The sequence below is a fragment of the Trametes versicolor genome (genome assembly GCF_000271585.1).
Source record: "Trametes versicolor FP-101664 SS1 unplaced genomic scaffold TRAVEscaffold_6, whole genome shotgun sequence".
NCBI classification, from domain to species: Eukaryota; Fungi; Basidiomycota; class Agaricomycetes; order Polyporales; family Polyporaceae; genus Trametes; species Trametes versicolor.
Window position 1 is genome coordinate 1991258 of NW_007360326.1, and position 16346 is coordinate 2007603.

Consider the following 16346-nt stretch of genomic DNA (forward strand, 5'->3'; position numbering starts at 1 on the left):
AGAAAAGGGGCTTGGCGAGAGGAGTCGTTGCCGCGTGGGCCCGAGCTCACGGGCGTCTATATTGCGCGCCTACGGCTCCGGCGCTCCCAGCCGGCCTGGAGGGGGCGTCCGGCGCCTGGTGTAACGGCCTCGCTGTGATTTGTCCGGGCGAGCGATCCGGATTCTTCCGTCGACGAGGAGTGTGACTTGCTGTGACCGACCGACCGACGCTCTGCACTCTCTACACCGCGTCGACGACGACCGACTCCCTCCGCCTATCCCCAAAATGCTCACCAGGCTCCCCGCGGGTGCCCTGAAGAACGTCGCGGCGCTCTCCAGCGCACGCTCCTCCGTCGCGAACGCCGCACGCACTGTCCCGGTGCATACGCTCGTCCTGCTGCCCTCGTCACTGCGCTAACAAACTCGAACAGCGTGTCCGTTTTGCCTCGACCTCCTCTTCCGCCTCCGCCGCGTTCGAGGTGCGTATCCTGTGCTCTCTACTTCCTCGAGCCAACGCTCACACGACGTGTCAGTCGTTTGCGACGTCTCGCGCTGCTCTGGCATCCGCGACGGCCCTCACCGTTGGTTCTATCGCATGGTACGCTAACCTCTACGGAACCCTCCCCTTCATTGGCGAGGTACACGCCAACTCCCCCGCCGAGGAGGGTCTCCACCCCCCTCACTACCCCTGGTCGCACGCAGGCCTGCTCGACTCCTTCGACCACGCCAGGTAACGCCCCTCCGTCACGTCACCTCTCCCCCGCGTCTGATCCGTCCCGTCTGTGTCCGCGCCCTCCCATAGCATCCGGAGAGGATACCAGGTGTACCGCGAGGTGTGCGCCGCCTGCCACTCCCTCGACCGCATTGCCTGGCGCAATCTCGTCGGTGTCTCCCACACCGTCGACGAGGTCAAGGCGCTCGCCGAGGAGGTCGAGTACCAGGACGGCCCGGACGACAACGGCGAGATGTTCATGCGCCCCGGAAAGCTCTCCGACTACATGCCTCCGCCCTACCCCAATGAGGAGGCTGCGCGTGCCGGAAACGGCGGTGCGCTTCCTCCTGACCTGAGTCTCATCGTCAAGGCTCGTCACGGCGCTGCGGTATGTCACTTCTCATTTTCTACAAAGAAAGTGGCGCTAACACAAGACGCTGCATGCGCTTAGGACTACATCTTCGCACTTCTTACCGGTTACAGGGATCCCCCGGCTGGGTTCGAGATCCGTGAGGGCATGAACTACAATCCCTACTTCCCGGGTAACGCTATCTCCATGGCGCGTGTCCTGTTCGACGGCCTCGTGGAGTACGACGATGGTGAGCGCGCAAAACGACATCCTAACGAGTTCTATCTGACATGTTCTCCTCAGGCACCCCTGCCACCACCTCCCAGATGGCAAAGGACGTCGTAACGTTCCTGAACTGGGCCGCGGAGCCCGAGCACGACGAGCGCAAGAAGGCCGGTCTCAAGGCCGTCATCCTCTTCTCGGCGTTGACCGCGATCTCCCTGTACGTGAAGCGCTTCAAGTGGTCCGTGATTAAGTCGCGGAAGATTCGTGAGTACCTTTGACCCTGCCCTTTTCTGGTGTGCGTGACTGCTGACTGGCACTGCAGAGTACAACCCGCCCGCGAACAAGCCTTGAGACGCCTAGAATAGAGCACTTGAGGGCCTGCGTGGAGACCGTTGGGGTGTCCGTGTGCATAGTCGAGAGCATAATCGGACTGTTCGTTCCGCATACACACATACCAGGCTCGCGCCTCGGACCTCCCACGTCGTTCCTTCGTTCAGGAGGCTTCCGTTTATCCGTACCACAATAATGCGAACGTAATGGATCATCTTAAACTTCCGAAGCCGTGGACTCTCTTCGGTTTGACAATATTCTGACTTTGCGCGGACGAGGCGAATGAGCGGTGTGCGATTTGCGCAGGCGTATTTACGTCCGATAACTCCATAAAGGTGATCTAGCGCCCAAATATATCCAGATATTGGCGTGTAACCTCGTTCCGGCCGAGTCGAGAGCACTGACAAGGTGCGGCTTACGGACATCCTGCTCGTTATTCACAACGTCGACGACCTCTTCTCCAGGCTTGGCAACCTTACTGCTGCACACCTTGCATCTTTTCTTGATCTGACTTGCTGTAATGTCGTCCGAAAGCTGGCCACCGAAACTGAAGTATGCAGCTCAGCTTTGTGTGAACTACTGCATCGCTCATCACAATGCTCTCGCAGAGAATGGGTCGCACGATGCCTGGGACAGATGACCGACTCGAACAGGGCAGATGCGCAGGCTGAGTTAAAACAGGTGATAGCTGAATCTTACGGCAATAAGACGTTGTGGACGACCGACTGGGACGGGCTCCAGCTGAAGAGGTGCGTCTCCGCACGCCACGCCTCCATCTCGGTTCACAGCTGAGATTTCGTCTGGAGTCTGACGCCGAAGCCTACTCCGGTGGTCTCCTCGCACAGTAATCTTAAACGCAAGGCGTGAGTGCGCACCCTTGATCTCACAATACGCAAACCTCACCCCGAGCGTCCCACAGAAATGACAGCCAGCCGCCGAGCAGCAAGAAGACCAAGAAGAGCTCCGTCTCGAAACACTCTGCAGCGCACGCCCTCGACCCGGACGACGCCGCCGCGCTGAACCGCCGCGCGGCGCGTTTCCAGCGCGAGCATGACATCGAACGCCAGAAAAGTTCGCGCCCGTTCGGCACCCATCCCTCCTCCTCGCACTCTCCGTACACTAACCAGCAACTCTTCAACAAAACACGCTCCGGCACGCCGGCCGCATACGACGCGGACAACCCCGACGCGGATCCGGTGCGTCCCAGTCCTTCTCCCGCCCTTCCTGCGCCGCGCCCCCGCTATTGTCTAACCCTGCGCTGCGCCGAATAGAACGTGCCGAACTGGGACCGCTTCACCATCGTCGGAACATCGCAGGAAATATTCAAGGACTACCTGCGGCTCACCTCGGTACGCTCTCCACCCCCTCCTCCGCCTACGCGTCGGGCCGACGTCTAACCCTGCCGCTTCCCCCGCCCCGCTCGCAGGAACCCAAACCGGAGCAGATCCGGCCGTACCACGTCCTGCAAGACACCCTGACCCAGCTCAAGAAGCGGTGGCGCGAGAAGGCGACGTACAATTGGATCTGCTCGCAATTCAAGAGCTTACGGCAGGACCTCACCGTGCGCCGCGCCCCCGCCTTCTCCCGCCGGCCGCGTTGACAGCGCGTTCGCACCCTATTGTCTTTTGTCCCCCACAGGTGCAGCGCATCAAGAACGAGTTCACCGTCACCGTGTACGAGATCCACGCGCGCATGGCGCTCGAAGTGGTATGTGCGCCCCCTCCCGACGTGCCCGGCGCCCAGGGTGCCGAGGGGCCCCCTTTGTTTGTGCTGGCGCCGACGCTGACGGACGTTGTGTGCGCGCAGGGCGACATGGTCGAGTATAACCAGTGCCAGGCGATGCTCCGGAACCTCTACGAGCTCGGCATCCCCGGCAAAGTCGAGGAGTTCACCGCGTACCGAATACTGATGCTCCTGCATGGCCGCAACCGGAGTGGTACGCCCGCCCCATTCCCTGCCTTTGACATGTTCTGACGAAATGTCACTTCCATTCTTAAGACTTGAACTTGTACGTAGGTCAGCTAACAGATCGACAGAAAGCGGACCCCGCGGTGCGGCACGCGCTCAGCGTCCAGCGCGCGATCGCGATGGGCAACTACCACGCGCTCTTTGACTTATACATGGGCGCGCCGAACATGGGCGCGTACATCATGGACCACTTCATAGACAGGGAGCGCATCCGCGCGCTCATGGTCATGACAAAAGCGTGAGTACGCCCCCTCTCCCCTCCCGCCCTTGGCTCCCCTTCTCCCTTCCCGGAAGGCGGTCGGGGAGGCAAGTGGTCCCAGTTCTCTCACAGGCCCCGGGTGGGATGCGAACTGTGGTTTCGATGCAACGCTGACATGCACACACACATGCACGCCACCCGTCGGCCACACCCTCTGGTTCCCCGACTCCCCTCGCACCCCTGCCCGCGCTCGCCGACACGCAGGTACCGGACAGTGCCCCTTCCCTTCATCCAGAACGAGCTCGCCTTCGAGGGCGCCGCCGCCGCGCGCGAGTTCCTCGTCGAGCACCGCGTCGGCTTCTTCCAGAACCCAAACGCCAAGGACGAAGAGGCCGTCTTCGACTGCAAGCCCGCCAGCGCGCTGCTCGCGCAGATATACGAGGAGAAGTACCGGAAGGTGCAGATCAAGGGTGCGGTATAGCATTCACTCTCTGGGTCGCCTGTGTGGAGGAGGGTGCTGGGTGGCTGTCGGTATATATGTCGTCGCTGTGGGTCTTGGATGCTATGTTATATCGCGCTAGTCGGCTTGTACGCTACGAATTTATCTGTGAATATTCCCTCGCTGTCTACTTTGTTCGATCGGCTATATGTTGTGCCCAACATTCTATCATACAAAACCCTTCAAGCTGGAATACATACATCTATGCTGCAACAGTCTAGTCGCGCATGCGCGCAGGGATGAACCTCCTTAGCACCACGTCCCGTACAGTGTAGTGCGCCAGACACGCCGGCGACGACAGCAGTTCTGGCGATATTCGCGACCGTGCGGGGATGGTCACGTAGGTGAGTATCAATGTCTGCCAGAATTGCGTTAATTTATGTACGACGTGGTCAACCTTGTAGTGCACACCTTCTGGACTTGCGAGTTGACACGATTCACGGTGCTCAGCCATGTCCACGAAAATGTGTTTGCGTTGGGCAGGTTGAACGGAGAGGACTCCTGGTCTGCAGAGTTCTCGTAAACCGGGATCACGACCACCGCGAACCTGCAGAACCACCGTCAGCCGTTACTCCTCCAAAACGATAGTGTGCACATACTCGGCATGGTGGAAGACGGGCCCCCGTTTATACAGCAAATAATCTACGCAGAACTTGATGCCGCCCTTGACGATCCAGCCTAGCGCGCGGTAGTAATGGTACGCAGCGTAGTTCACGAGGAAGGGGTTGTCGAACCGGTCGGCATACACGGGCAGTTCGCGCGGTATGCAATGCACGTCCTGGACGGCGCGCCAGATCTGTTTCAAGCTCAGCGGCTCGTGCTAAATGGGCGAGTCATTGTCAATTTGGCTAGGACTGGGGGTAAGACGGTGCCGTACCGTTTGCGAGTCGAGCACTGTTAGGCAGTCGAGGTTCCAGACGAGGAACCATGTTTCTTGTAGTGTAAGCTGGAGATGCTCGACGTTCTCGAGAGGTTCCTCTTCCTCGTCCAGTTCGGCGTCATCTTCCTCTTCTACAGGCGGTTCGGGCAGTGACGGTGCTTCTGACGCCGCCGAGGGTTTCCAGGTCGCGCCAGAGGGAATAAGGGCTGGCGCAGCCTCGCGACCCTCCGCGAAGGCAGCCTCGGCCTCTGCGGCCGCGCGCGCGATTGCAGCGGCGCGATCGAGCTTGAACTGTCTGCGCTCTGCTCTGCGCTTTTCGCGGACCTCTTCTGAGGTCATATCTATGCCCATACATGAGCGAATATCGCGCGCGCGCATGGCAGATGGTCTGCGTACATTTCCCTGCGGCTTTCCTCGTGTTGAGCTGGCGCGCGAGCCAGGACGGCTCACTCCGGGAGAGGTCGCCTTTGCCGAAGAAGCCCCTCCGCCAGAGGATAGTGGAGTCCTTCTCATTTGTGACCCAGACGGAGCGCGTCGCAGGATCAAAGACGCCTTCGCAATGCGGGTTCTCAAGGCGCGCAGTGGATAGTCCAAAAAGACCGAGGATGTGTCCGGGCGCAGGGGCGGGACAGACGAGCGGGAGTGGGTGCGCGTAGATGCGGTTGTTCTCGTTGCGGCGTGCGCCCGATTTTTGGCCGCCGCCTTTGCGAGATGATGGGCCGATGAGAGACATAGGAATATAGCGGTGGTCGTTGAAGACGTCGGGGAGCGGGAGATGGGCGTGAGGGACGGAGGAGCGCGCTTCAGTGTGACTTTGGCGGAGACGCGACTCGCGACAGACGCGCTTCCCTCCCTCCCCTCACCCGCTGCGGCTCATCTCACCTCTGCTCACTCTACTCACTACGAAATCTTGACGAAATCCACGACTATTGCACATGTCTGAGAAACGGAGAGCAGAGATCGAGGCCAAGCGGGCCAAACTCGCAGAGCTCCGCAAGGCGCGTGCAGACCGCCAGAAGGCAGACCAGGACCGGCGCACGTCCGATGTACGCTCACTCCCCTCATCGTTCTCCCACACGAGCTTACATATATCTCAAACTACATAGAGTGGAGGACCCTCTGTTGCACGTAGAGACGTTGACGACCTCGTCTCCTCCCTCATTGGCATCGGCGGCCGCGGCGGGGACAGCGCCCTCGATTCCCCAGTGTCCTCCGTCCCCGGTACCCCTGCATTAGGTCATGTCAATCTCCCGGGGCCGTCTGCGCTCTCCCTCTCCGGAAGGTTAAGCAGAACAAGCGATGTCACGTCGGATACGCGCCTTAGCCTCGGCACGACGCTCATACAGTCGCAGAATGGGGCAACGGAGAACCTCATGGAGCGGTGCGTTTGCGCATCGTGCTAGTATTATGAATATGTGTTGAACCCTTCTTTCAGAGAGATGACGCCTCGCATCGTACCGGACCTCATCGACATCGAGCAGGAACTGTTTGAGTTGCCACAGAAGGTGCGCGCAGCAGCATTATGTCGTCTTGCAAGGTAGCTCATCTGGACGCGTCCATAGGAGCGCGTAGTGTACAACAAGGAGATCCAAACGATGGAAGTCGAGGTAGACGAGGATGCTGTAAACGAGGAAGAGCTCCGGGAACGCATCATGCGCGAGCGCGACGCGGTGGAGGCGGAGCGGATAGCGCACGAGCAGGAACTCGAGGCGGAGAGCAAACAACTCGACGAGGAGATCGCGCAGGAAATCCGCGGTACGCGCCCCCTCCCGTCTGACTTTACGCGTATGTGGCGCAAGTACTGACCACCGTATAGAAATGACGGAGGACGAGAAGTCAAGCATCTTCGCCGTGCCGGAGTTCCTAGACTTCGTCGAGCAGTCGACGAAGATCATCCAGCGAGCACTTAATGACAACTACGACTATATCCGGGACTATACGGTCGGCGCGGAGAGCGGACCGTGCGTACAATACTGTCCTGCCGAATTACGTCTTAGCGCTGACGAGTCTCCTAGTGAAGCTTCGGAAGGTCGTATCAAGGCGATCTGCGCGTTTTACGATGAGCGGCATACGAAGAACCGGTCAATAACAGACATCGACTGGTCACCGAAGGTGGGTGCTTTCCTTTTGTCTTGGTCGCGCCCTAATAACCCAAAGGTAGTACCCCGAACTCAGTTGTGCATCGTATAACAAGAACCCAGCCGCTATCAACGAACCGGACGGCATTGTGGCAGTATGGAACCTGCATCTTCTTGAACGGCCAGAATTCGTATTCCATTCACAGGTAAGTGGTGAATGTGGTAGGTTTTCCACTTGCACAAGATACTGACATGCTGCAGTCTGATGTGCTCTCGGTGTCATTCTCACCATTCCATTCGAATCTCGTCTTCGGTGGAACATACTCAGGCCAGATTCTGCTTTGGGACACGCGGTCGAAGCATCTGCCGGTGCTAAAGACGCCGCTGTCCGCCGCAGGGCATACGCACCCCGTCTACGCGATGCAGATGGTCGGAACCCAGAACGCGCACAACTTGATCACGAGTAGCACAGACGGTACAGTGTGCAGCTGGCTCGTCGACATGCTCGCGCAACCACAGGTATGTGGCGTGGCGCCCTTCCATTAGCACGATACTGACCGCCTGAAAGGAAACACTGGAGCTCATGCACTCGGGGCACAGCAAGACGGGTGAGGTCGCGATCACCGCCCTCAACTTCCCCGACAACGAGACGACGACGTTCTGGGTGGGCACGGAAGAGGGGAACATCTACCAGGCGAACCGGTACGACCGCGCGGGCGCGAAGGCGGGCCTGAACTCGTACGACGTGTACAAGGGCCACGCGGGGCCGGTCATGGGCGTGCACTTCCATCCGCTGGTCGGACCGGTGGACTTCTCGGACCTGTTCCTGTCGTGCTCGGTGGACTGGACGGTGAAGCTGTGGCGATCGCGCTCGCTTGCGAAGCCATCGACGGTGCTGACGCACGTGCCACCGCTGTACTCGTTTGACGAGGCGGATGACTATGTGTACGACGTGAAGTGGCACCCCACGCACCCAGCGCTGTTTGGGACGGTCGATGGGGCGGGCAAATTTGACGTCTGGAACCTAAACCACGACACAGAGGTCCGTAACTTCCTTCACGCTCATTGAAGCGTACGTTGACATGATCCTACAGGTGCCGGTGGTGTCGACGACGGTGGGCTCCGGACGCGCGCTGAACAAGCTGCGGTGGGACCGCAAGGACGGGCGACGGGCAGCCGTAGGCGGAAGCGACGGGCGACTGTACATCTACGACGTCGGAGACATGGCGCTCCCGCGGGAGACGGAGTGGACGGAGATGCAGCGCACGGTGGGCAACATGGCGAGCGGCGGCGCGCACGCGAACGGCATCGGCGACGACTCCGCGCGCATCGTTGCGGGCCGCTAGGATTCTGCTCGAGTTCTGTACATACCACGGTTAGGACGCATGACTAGAGCTGTATACCCCCTCCTTCTCCCGCCCCAAGGCGGAAGCGGTCGTCCTTGAGTGCGAATATAGCGTGCGAGTGATCCGCTGCCCCGCGCGGGAGTCCCGCCGGGCGGGTCTCCGTGTAGCCTGCGCCGCGTACTCAGGCGGCAAGTGTGGGCTGCAGCTCTGGCGAAGATATTTCTGTGCGGCATCTCTCCCTCCCCGAATTAATATTCGCAGCCCCGCCGGTGCACGCTTGCGGCGATAACGACACACGCCCACACCGTTTTCTGTGCCCATACGGCGTCAGGTGACGGATCAAATGCTCTCCCGTCGCGCTTTCGCCGTCCTCTCCTCCCCCACTCGGCTTGCTCTTTCCCCTCACTCTGCTCGCATCCTCACACTCGCACAATCAGCCAAGATGTCTACGTTCAAGCAGGTATGTGTTCGCTACAGACAATACGTCCGCGCGCGGCTCATCAGTGTGTAGGAACCACACAAGTAGGTGTTCAGCAGATGCCGATGCCGCGATATCCCATCTCACCTTGCATGCTTCGCGGTGCCTTTCAAGACTTCTTGTGTAAGTTCTCTACACCTCACAAGATGCTTGAGCCATCGCTGAAAGTCCTTGCAGCATCCCCGGGCCCATCGAAGTTACCGATGAAGTGCTCTACGCGAACGCGCACCCGTCCATGTCCCACGTCTCCCCCGACTTCATCCCCGTCTTCGGCGACTGCCTACGCATGACGCGCCAGGTCCTCTACACCACCACCGCCCAGCCCTTCCTCATCTCCGGCTCAGGCACCCTCGGCTGGGACCAGGTGCGTCCTCTCTCCCTACCACTTCCCCTCCAAGGCTCGCGAATCAAGCGGATCGCGCTCCCTCTAGGTCTCGGCCAACCTCGTCGAGCCCGGCGAGAACGTCCTGGTGCTGAACAGCGGCTACTTCGGAGATAGCTTCACGGACTGGTGAGTACCCATCGATCTCCGTGTGTGCGGAGTGGGCCCGTAACGGAACGCGCGCTTGGGGTAGCTTGCAGACGTACGGCGCGACAGTAGACCAACTCCATGCGCCCTTCGGCGCAGCCGTAGACCTCAAGACGCTCGAGGTCGCGCTCCACAGCAAGTCGTACAAGCTCGTCGCGTTCACGCACGTCGATACCTCCACTGGTGCGTACCCACGCCCGCCGGCGTCCCCTGCTTGACTAACGCGCGCTCTCCAGGCGTACTTTCCGACGCAAAGGGCATCGCAGAAGTCGTCAAGCGAGTCTCCCCAGACACACTAGTATGACACCGTCTTACAAATGCTCACGCGCCTGCGCTTACGATACTACAGACTGTGCTAGATGGTGTGTGCTCGGTCGCGAGCGAAGAGATCCAGATGGACGCGTGGGGGATCGATGTTGTCCTTACCGCGAGCCAAAAGGGCCTCGGGACGCCACCTGGGCTCAGTATCCTCGTCGCGAGCCAGAAGGCCATCAAGGTCCGTCTCGCGCGCCTTCACATATCCGGACGAACGCTGACCGCGCGCAGGTCTTCGAGACGCGTAAGAGCCCCGTGACCTCGTACTACGCGAGCTGGAAGAAGTGCGTCTTCACGCCCACCACACCCGCGATATAATAATATACTAATTCGCGCGCAGGTGGCTCCCAATTATGCGCGCATACGAGGCCGGGTCCGCCGCGTACTTCGCGACGCCGCCCGTGAACCTCATCTACGCATACAACGCGTCGCTCACTGCGATCACGCAGAAATCGCCCTCGCTCGCGGACCGCTTCCGCCTGCACAAGGATGCGTCCGCGCGCATAAAGAGCGAGGCCGAGGCGCTCGGGTTCCGGCAGCTCGCGGTCGACCCTACGCTCGCTGCGAACGGCATGACCGCGCTGTACTTCCCCGACGGGCTCGTCGCGTCGGACCTGCTCCCGCGCCTCGCGAAGCGCGACATCGTCGTCGCGGGCGGGCTACACAAGGACTACAAGGGTGTGTGCTTCCGGTCTCACTGGTCTACTTAACGACAAGCTGTTGACCAGAGTATATTTGCCCTACACAGAGAAGTACTTCCGTATCGGGTACGTCCACCCTTCCCACTTTCGACTAGTGCAGCGGCTACAGAAGCTAACGCCCGGCCCGCGCACGCAGCCACATGGGCGTGTCCGTCGTCGACGCGCAGCGCGGAGACATCGACCGGGTCATCGCGGCGCTGAAGGAAAGCCTGGCGGAAGCAAAAGCCAGCAAGAACGTGTAAGAACCAGAGCAGCAGTGCCCCCTCCCCGTGTAATAGAATCGTATACCTTGAGCTCATCGCCCGCCCGTACGGTTGTCATGTGCTTCCCGACCTAAAACGAAAACGAAACGAAAACGAATACCGAACCTCTGCGTACGCCCGCGTGCTGTACCGTCGAAATCACGCTCGCACGCACGATCGACGCACGTAGATCTCCGAATGCGAGTGCAGAGGCAACGCGCACCGACCGCTCTACGCCCGCCGCGCGGTTGTGAGCGCATTCCGTCTGCGCACCCGCTCGCGGCAGCTTCTCGGAGCGACCAAAACATGTAAACGTGTTTCTGCATGTTCAGACTCCGTGAAGGTTGCTGACAGTGTTATCAGGCCACAGACGGCAGGGAATCGGAGTGGAACCGGGAGCACGAACGGACGGCGTTCCGACGGCTGCCCGCGAACATCACAGTGGGCCCATATCTCCCTATCTCATCTAACGGGCTTATCCTCATATTGAACCGATAGAAAACACAGACAAGAGGTTACGAGCGTTGGTTAGGTCTTTGGAGAAGTGCGTTGGATCTATTAGTGAATGTACATTGTACAGTGATGCATATATGCATGGCTCTAAGCTGCTACCCGTGATACTTGTGTTATGGAACGTGAACATCAACAAACTCCCGACAACCCCACCAGTGTCCCTCAGGCCTCATGCGGCCACCGCGATCTCGCGGTGCTGACCCTCGCCGCCCATGCGGTCGTACCACAGCTTGCCCTCCGTCGTCGGCGCGATGTAGCCCGCGCGGATGACGAAGTCGCCAAAGTGCTCGCCCTGGTGTCGCTCCCGCGCAAAGCGCTGGATCATCGGGCCGAGTATCGCGAGGATCTCCGGCTCCGTCACGGATTCTGCAATGCGGGGTGAGCGGGACGCCCCACGGAGTGAGTGACGGGAGAAGGGAGCGTACCTCGGTAGATCTTGTTCAACCGCTGGCCGTAGTAGCCGCCGCCCAGGAGCATGGCGTACGTGCCGGGGGCTTTGCCTACGAAGGCGATTTCTATCAAAAGAGGTAGGGTCAGAAATGGGTCTACTGGAAAGGCGGGGCACGTCGCGTACCTGCAAGATATGGCCGTGCACAACCATTCGGGCAGCCAGTCATGCGCATAACGATCGAGTCGTTGCGCAGACCGTTCTGTTCGCAGATCTTCTCGACCTTGTCAATGAGGATCGGCAAATACTAAACGGCAAATCGCCAGTCAGCGCCAACCCACCAAACACAAACCAAAACAATGCACGCACCCGTTCCGACTCCGCCATCGCAAGCCCACACGTCGGGAACGCGACACACGCCGACGACGACAGCCTCAAGCCCGACTGCGACACATTATCGAGCTTATACTGCGCCAGTATCCGCTTGATCGTGGGCAAGTCCTCCGTCGCGACGTCCGCAACAATCAGGTGCTGGTTCGCGGTCAGGCGGAACGTGCCCTTGTGCACCTTCGCGATCTCCTGCAGGCCCGTCTTGAAGTCGCGCCCGGGCTCGTCCTGGATGCGCCCGTTCTCGATGAACGCCGTGAAGTGGTGCCGGCCGTCCTCGCCCGTGGTCCACCCGAAGTCGTCGATGTTCTTGTCGAACGAGAACGGCCGTGCGGGCGGGAGCTGGTACCCGAGCAGCTGCTCGACTGCCGCCTTGAAGTTGTCGAGACCCATGCGGTCGATCGTGTATTTCAGACGCGCGTTCTTGCGGCTGTGGGCGCACGTTTAATCAATATTCCAACACACTGTACGAACGGAGGCTACTCACTCAGCACGGTTGCCGTTGTCCCTCTGGACAAGCATGATCTTCTCCGCAACCTCAACACCCTGCGCAACAGTACAGAAGCCAAGCACGCTACCCGCTCTCGGGTACGTCTTCTTGTTCGCGTGGGTAACACCCATACCACCACCCGCAGTGACGTTGAACCCAGCGAGCTCGCCGTTCTTGTCCACGACAGCGATGAAGCCGACGTCGTTCGCGAACACGTCCACGTCGTTGTTCGGCGGGATCGCGACCGCGACCTTGAACTTGCGGGGCAGGTAGAACTCGCCGTAGAGCGGCTCGACGTCCTTCAGCGCGTCGCCCGCCACGAGCTTCTTGTCCAGCCAGATCTCGTGGTACGCGGACGTGCGGGGGAGCAGGTGCTCGCTGACCTTTGTCGCGAACTCGAACGCCTGGCGATGCAGCTTGGACAGCGAAGGGACGGTCGAAACGATAACATTCCTAATCGCTTGTGAGCATCAAGCAAAAAGTGTGATCTCTGGACGACATACCGGTTGACATCACCGCACGCCGCGAGCGTATCGAGCAGAGCACGGTTGATATCCTGGATCGCCGACTTGAGGTGCCGCTTGATAACCCCATGGAACTGGAACGTCTGGCGCGTCGTGACCTTGAACGTCCCATTCCCATGCTCGTCCGAGATCTGGTCCAGCAACAGCCACTGCTCCGGCGTACACACCCCTCCCGGCATCCTCACGCGGATCATGAAGCTATACGCCGGCTCAACGCCCTGCGCCTGCCGCTCGTCCCTAATATCCCGATCGTCCTGCTGGTAGATCCCATGGAACTTCGTGAGCTGCGTGTCGCTCGGCGCGAGCGCGCCCGTGCTCTCGTCCGCCAGCCCCTCCGCAATCGTGCCCCGTAAATACTGCGACGCGACCTTGATGTGCTCGTTCGTGATCGGCTCCGGCTCCTTCTCCGTCACCTCCACCGCGTCCACCCCCAACGCCTTCCACAACAGCGGCTCCCACGCCTTGTACCCCGTCTCGGGCCCGTCCGCGTCCTGGTCGTCCCCCAGCCCGAGCGGCACGAAGCGCTCCGCGCCGAGCTGCGCCAGGCGCGCGTCGAGGTCCTTGCCCGCCTTGTTGTAGTAGTGCGCGTCCTCCGCGCGCGGCCAGTAGTGCGAGTCCCCAAGACCGAAAACAGAGAAGCGCACGGTGTTGAGCACCCTGTCGCCCTTCGCGGCGGCGCCGTTGAGCGCCTTCGCGAGCGTGCGGCTGTTCTGCGGGAACTCGCCCTGGCCGGCGACGGAGGTGACGAAGACAACAACCTCCTCCCTCGCGAGGTCCTCGACTGAGATCGAGTCCATAGTCGCGACAGTCGTGGACAAGCCACGCATCTTACCGCGCGTCGCGAGCCTCTTCGCGACCTTCTCCGCCCTCCCGCCGTCCGAGCCATACAAGACCGTAAGCGGGGGCGCGTCGATCGTCTGGAGCAAATCCAGGTACGTCTGCTGCGCGCGCATCTTCCTTGCCTGCTTCAAGTTCTCGCCCAGACTGCCCACCAGCTCCGCCGCGACCTCCGGCGCGGAGCGCGTGAGCTGCGAGAGGTGGTTCTGGCGGTCGAGGAACGCCTGCAGCTCGTTCTTCACAAAGTCCGAGTCGAGCGAGAACGGCTCCTTGCCCTCGCGCTCCTTCGCGGGGTTCCAGCGGTACAGCGGCCAGTAGCCGGAGTCAACCGCGAGCTTCGTCTCCTTCAGGATCTCGAGCGCGGGCGTCTGCTCCGTGCTGTACGGCAGGTACGCGAGCACGACGCTCGGGCCGTTGTAGCGGTCCGCCTCCATGATCGCCTGGAGCACCTGCGCGTACGAGGAGTACACCGCCGTGCTCGCGACGAAGACGTCGCCGTGGTTCATCGCATACAGCCCGACGTCCTGCTTCCTCCGGTGGGGGTCGACAGAGTTGCGGGTGCTGTAGGGGGTCGTGTCAAGGATAAGGACGTTCACGTTCAGCCTGGACGCGATCGCGTGGTGCAGACCGGACGCGCCGAGATCGTACGCCCACGCGTCCGAACCGATGATCCACCGCGAGCGCGCCGGGAGGAGGCGACGGAGGATGAGGATCTTCTGCGCCGCTGGGCTCGAAGATTTCTCGGCCTCGAGTGCGGTTGAGAGCTCCTCACCGATCTGCTTGCTCTTGACGCCGTCATCCTTCGCACCGAGCCACCGGCTGAGCAGCGAGTGGATCTCGATAGAGACGTTCGGGTCCCGGAGAAGCTCACGCACGGCGGCGACCAGCTCTTCCCGCTCCTCAAGTTCACCGCGCGCACGACCGAGAGCGAACTCGGGGGTAGTCGCGACTTCACCTTGGGATGCGATGAGCTCGGGAGAGTTGAGGACATCCAGACGTCCGGTGAAGAGGTTGGCGAGGATTTTGGTGTAAGCAGCTTCGTGCTTGGGAACGTGTGGCGCAGGCGCAGACGCCTGGGCGGAGGGAGCGGGGCCGAGTGCCAGACGCGCAGAGCCTGCAGTAGTAGCATGCTCGATGAGAGCAGAGACGTCCGACTCAATGATTGCGCTCGCATCACCGAGAATGCCAGACTGAACGACCGGCGTGGGGTCGAGCTCTGACTGCTGGATGGCGCTGACAACCTCGAGGTATAAAGGCGTCCATTTCATCGACCAGTGGTGAAGCTGCTCGAGAACGATGACGCGCGTGACCGAGGGAGAGACCGCGCCGAGGATAGTGGACGGCGGCAGAGGCTTGAGCAGCGCGACGTCGACGAATGAGACGCCTTCGATTTCATAGTCCAGGGCCGCCTGTCCGAGCGTGAAAAGCACGGTATGGGGCTCGGAGGTGCCGTGCTGGATGAGCGGCCGGAGCGCGCGGCGGACGAGGGCCACGGTCGCAAACGCGGCGGACTGGTAGATCTTCAGGAGCGCAGCGGAGTCGGTGGTCGACTTCTGGTCGCTGCCGCGGGGGGACTGCCTCTCGGCGAAGAGGAAGGGCGCAATGCGGTCCGCTTCGACCTCTTCGACGGCCTCGCTCTCGTCTCCGACATGGAAGATATGGAGCACCGCCGTAGACTCGACGAATGCTAGTCTTGAGGCCAGAAGTGCATGGTCGTGGGCCTGCTGAGCCGTGCGAGAGTAGAGCACGAAGGGGAGCGAGGACTGGAGCACGAGCGCGTCGGACAGGTCGGAGGTCACGGCGACATGGAAGACGGTCGAGGTGGAAGAGAGCTCGGGCAGGTGCAGGAGGAGGTGGTTGAGGACCTGCGGGTGAGCAAGCGCAGTGTATGAGAGGAGGCGCGCGGAGCGATGCCTGAGGAGGGTGTCGCCCGCGTCTGCGCCGAAGGGAAGATTTGTGACAGAGGCCCTGCTGTCTGGCGAGCTTGCGAGTTTGGTGAGGGCGGCCTGGAAGGGCGAGGGCGCTGCAGGGGAGAGGGAGTTCACGACGAAATCGGAGGCCAGATAGGCGATACGCGAAACCGCCGAGACAGAAGGTGATGCGGACATGACGGGGCTAAGGCAAGCGAATGGACGGGCGGGCATTGGTCAGAACACCTCAAATTCGCAGAGGCGGAAGAGACGCACGGGGCTTGCTCGCTGTGCAGAGCACGCTGGACGCTGCGGGGGACGGTGAGGGCGCGAGGGAGGTGGCTGGGGACAAAATATATTGGCCAGGATTCGCTGGGTGATATGCAGCTGTGAATTCCGAATTGCAGCAGCCGCTGTGTTCTTCCTCCCGGGCTGAGTGAGCTCGTCGTCTTTTCTCCCGAGCACAC

At 60.9% G+C, this 16346-nt stretch overlaps 5 protein-coding genes across 5 annotated transcripts; 4 read left to right on the forward strand and 1 right to left on the reverse strand.

Moving 5' to 3' along the window:
- The first annotated feature begins 226 nt into the window (after positions 1-226).
- On the forward strand, positions 227-1822 carry TRAVEDRAFT_168516 (ubiquinol--cytochrome-c reductase catalytic subunit CYT1). Its single transcript, XM_008040715.1, has 7 exons — positions 227-358; positions 411-458; positions 513-709; positions 782-1079; positions 1143-1290; positions 1344-1529; positions 1588-1822. The coding sequence occupies exons 1-7, from the start codon at positions 266-268 to the stop codon at positions 1614-1616; spliced, it is 999 nt and encodes a 332-aa protein (XP_008038906.1). The 5' UTR covers positions 227-265; the 3' UTR covers positions 1617-1822.
- Positions 1823-2054: 232 nt separating this feature from the next.
- On the forward strand, positions 2055-5665 carry TRAVEDRAFT_29241 (uncharacterized protein). The gene is made up of 14 exons (XM_008040022.1): positions 2055-2147; positions 2204-2344; positions 2402-2458; positions 2515-2791; positions 2867-2944; positions 3022-3156; positions 3234-3302; positions 3402-3531; positions 3594-3801; positions 4027-4619; positions 4673-4808; positions 4861-5081; positions 5139-5482; positions 5538-5665. The coding sequence occupies exons 1-10, from the start codon at positions 2116-2118 to the stop codon at positions 4241-4243; spliced, it is 1344 nt and encodes a 447-aa protein (XP_008038213.1). The 5' UTR covers positions 2055-2115; the 3' UTR covers positions 4244-4619; positions 4673-4808; positions 4861-5081; positions 5139-5482; positions 5538-5665.
- Positions 5666-6009: 344 nt separating this feature from the next.
- Positions 6010-8625, forward strand: TRAVEDRAFT_149150 (dynein intermediate chain). Its single transcript, XM_008040716.1, has 10 exons — positions 6010-6187; positions 6248-6522; positions 6577-6646; positions 6704-6896; positions 6958-7102; positions 7157-7253; positions 7303-7425; positions 7481-7738; positions 7788-8261; positions 8314-8625. Exons 1-10 carry the CDS (start codon positions 6077-6079, stop codon positions 8563-8565), a joined length of 1998 nt encoding a protein of 665 aa, XP_008038907.1. The 5' UTR covers positions 6010-6076; the 3' UTR covers positions 8566-8625.
- Positions 8626-8978: 353 nt separating this feature from the next.
- TRAVEDRAFT_29244 (PLP-dependent transferase) lies at positions 8979-10945 on the forward strand. The gene is made up of 12 exons (XM_008040023.1): positions 8979-9025; positions 9077-9087; positions 9158-9166; positions 9221-9407; positions 9475-9554; positions 9619-9755; positions 9809-9870; positions 9922-10068; positions 10119-10171; positions 10228-10565; positions 10636-10654; positions 10725-10945. Exons 1-12 carry the CDS (start codon positions 9008-9010, stop codon positions 10828-10830), a joined length of 1167 nt encoding a protein of 388 aa, XP_008038214.1. The 5' UTR covers positions 8979-9007; the 3' UTR covers positions 10831-10945.
- A 567-nt stretch (positions 10946-11512) lies between these two features.
- Positions 11513-16077, reverse strand: TRAVEDRAFT_47905 (sulfite reductase subunit beta; the record flags this gene model as incomplete). The annotated part of the gene is made up of 6 exons (XM_008040202.1): positions 11513-11709; positions 11769-11858; positions 11918-12038; positions 12101-12548; positions 12606-13061; positions 13112-16077. The coding sequence occupies 6 exons, from the start codon at positions 16075-16077 to the stop codon at positions 11513-11515; spliced, it is 4278 nt and encodes a 1425-aa protein (XP_008038393.1).
- Positions 16078-16346: the final 269 nt, after the last annotated feature.

Excerpts from the sequence above, each read along its gene's own strand:
- TRAVEDRAFT_29241 (XM_008040022.1), top strand. The coding sequence starts at position 2,116 with ATGTCGTCCGAAAGCTGGCCACCGAAACTGAA. Across the intron at positions 2,459-2,514 it reads AGTAATCTTAAACGCAAGGC|AAATGACAGCCAGCCGCCGA; the intron begins GTGAGTGCGCAC and ends AGCGTCCCACAG. Across the intron at positions 3,532-3,593 it reads GCATGGCCGCAACCGGAGTG|ACTTGAACTTGTACGTAGGT; the intron begins GTACGCCCGCCC and ends TCCATTCTTAAG.
- TRAVEDRAFT_168516 (XM_008040715.1), top strand. The coding sequence starts at position 266 with ATGCTCACCAGGCTCCCCGCGGGTGCCCTGAAGAACGTCGCGGCGCTC. Across the intron at positions 359-410 it reads ACGCCGCACGCACTGTCCCG|CGTGTCCGTTTTGCCTCGAC; the intron begins GTGCATACGCTC and ends AAACTCGAACAG. Across the intron at positions 710-781 it reads GACTCCTTCGACCACGCCAG|CATCCGGAGAGGATACCAGG; the intron begins GTAACGCCCCTC and ends GCCCTCCCATAG.
- TRAVEDRAFT_149150 (XM_008040716.1), top strand. The coding sequence starts at position 6,077 with ATGTCTGAGAAACGGAGAGCAGAGATCGAGGCCAAGCGGGCCAAACTC. Across the intron at positions 7,739-7,787 it reads ACATGCTCGCGCAACCACAG|GAAACACTGGAGCTCATGCA; the intron begins GTATGTGGCGTG and ends ACCGCCTGAAAG. Across the intron at positions 8,262-8,313 it reads ACCTAAACCACGACACAGAG|GTGCCGGTGGTGTCGACGAC; the intron begins GTCCGTAACTTC and ends ATGATCCTACAG.
- TRAVEDRAFT_29244 (XM_008040023.1), top strand. Across the intron at positions 9,408-9,474 it reads GCACCCTCGGCTGGGACCAG|GTCTCGGCCAACCTCGTCGA; the intron begins GTGCGTCCTCTC and ends CGCTCCCTCTAG. Across the intron at positions 9,871-9,921 it reads GAGTCTCCCCAGACACACTA|ACTGTGCTAGATGGTGTGTG; the intron begins GTATGACACCGT and ends ACGATACTACAG.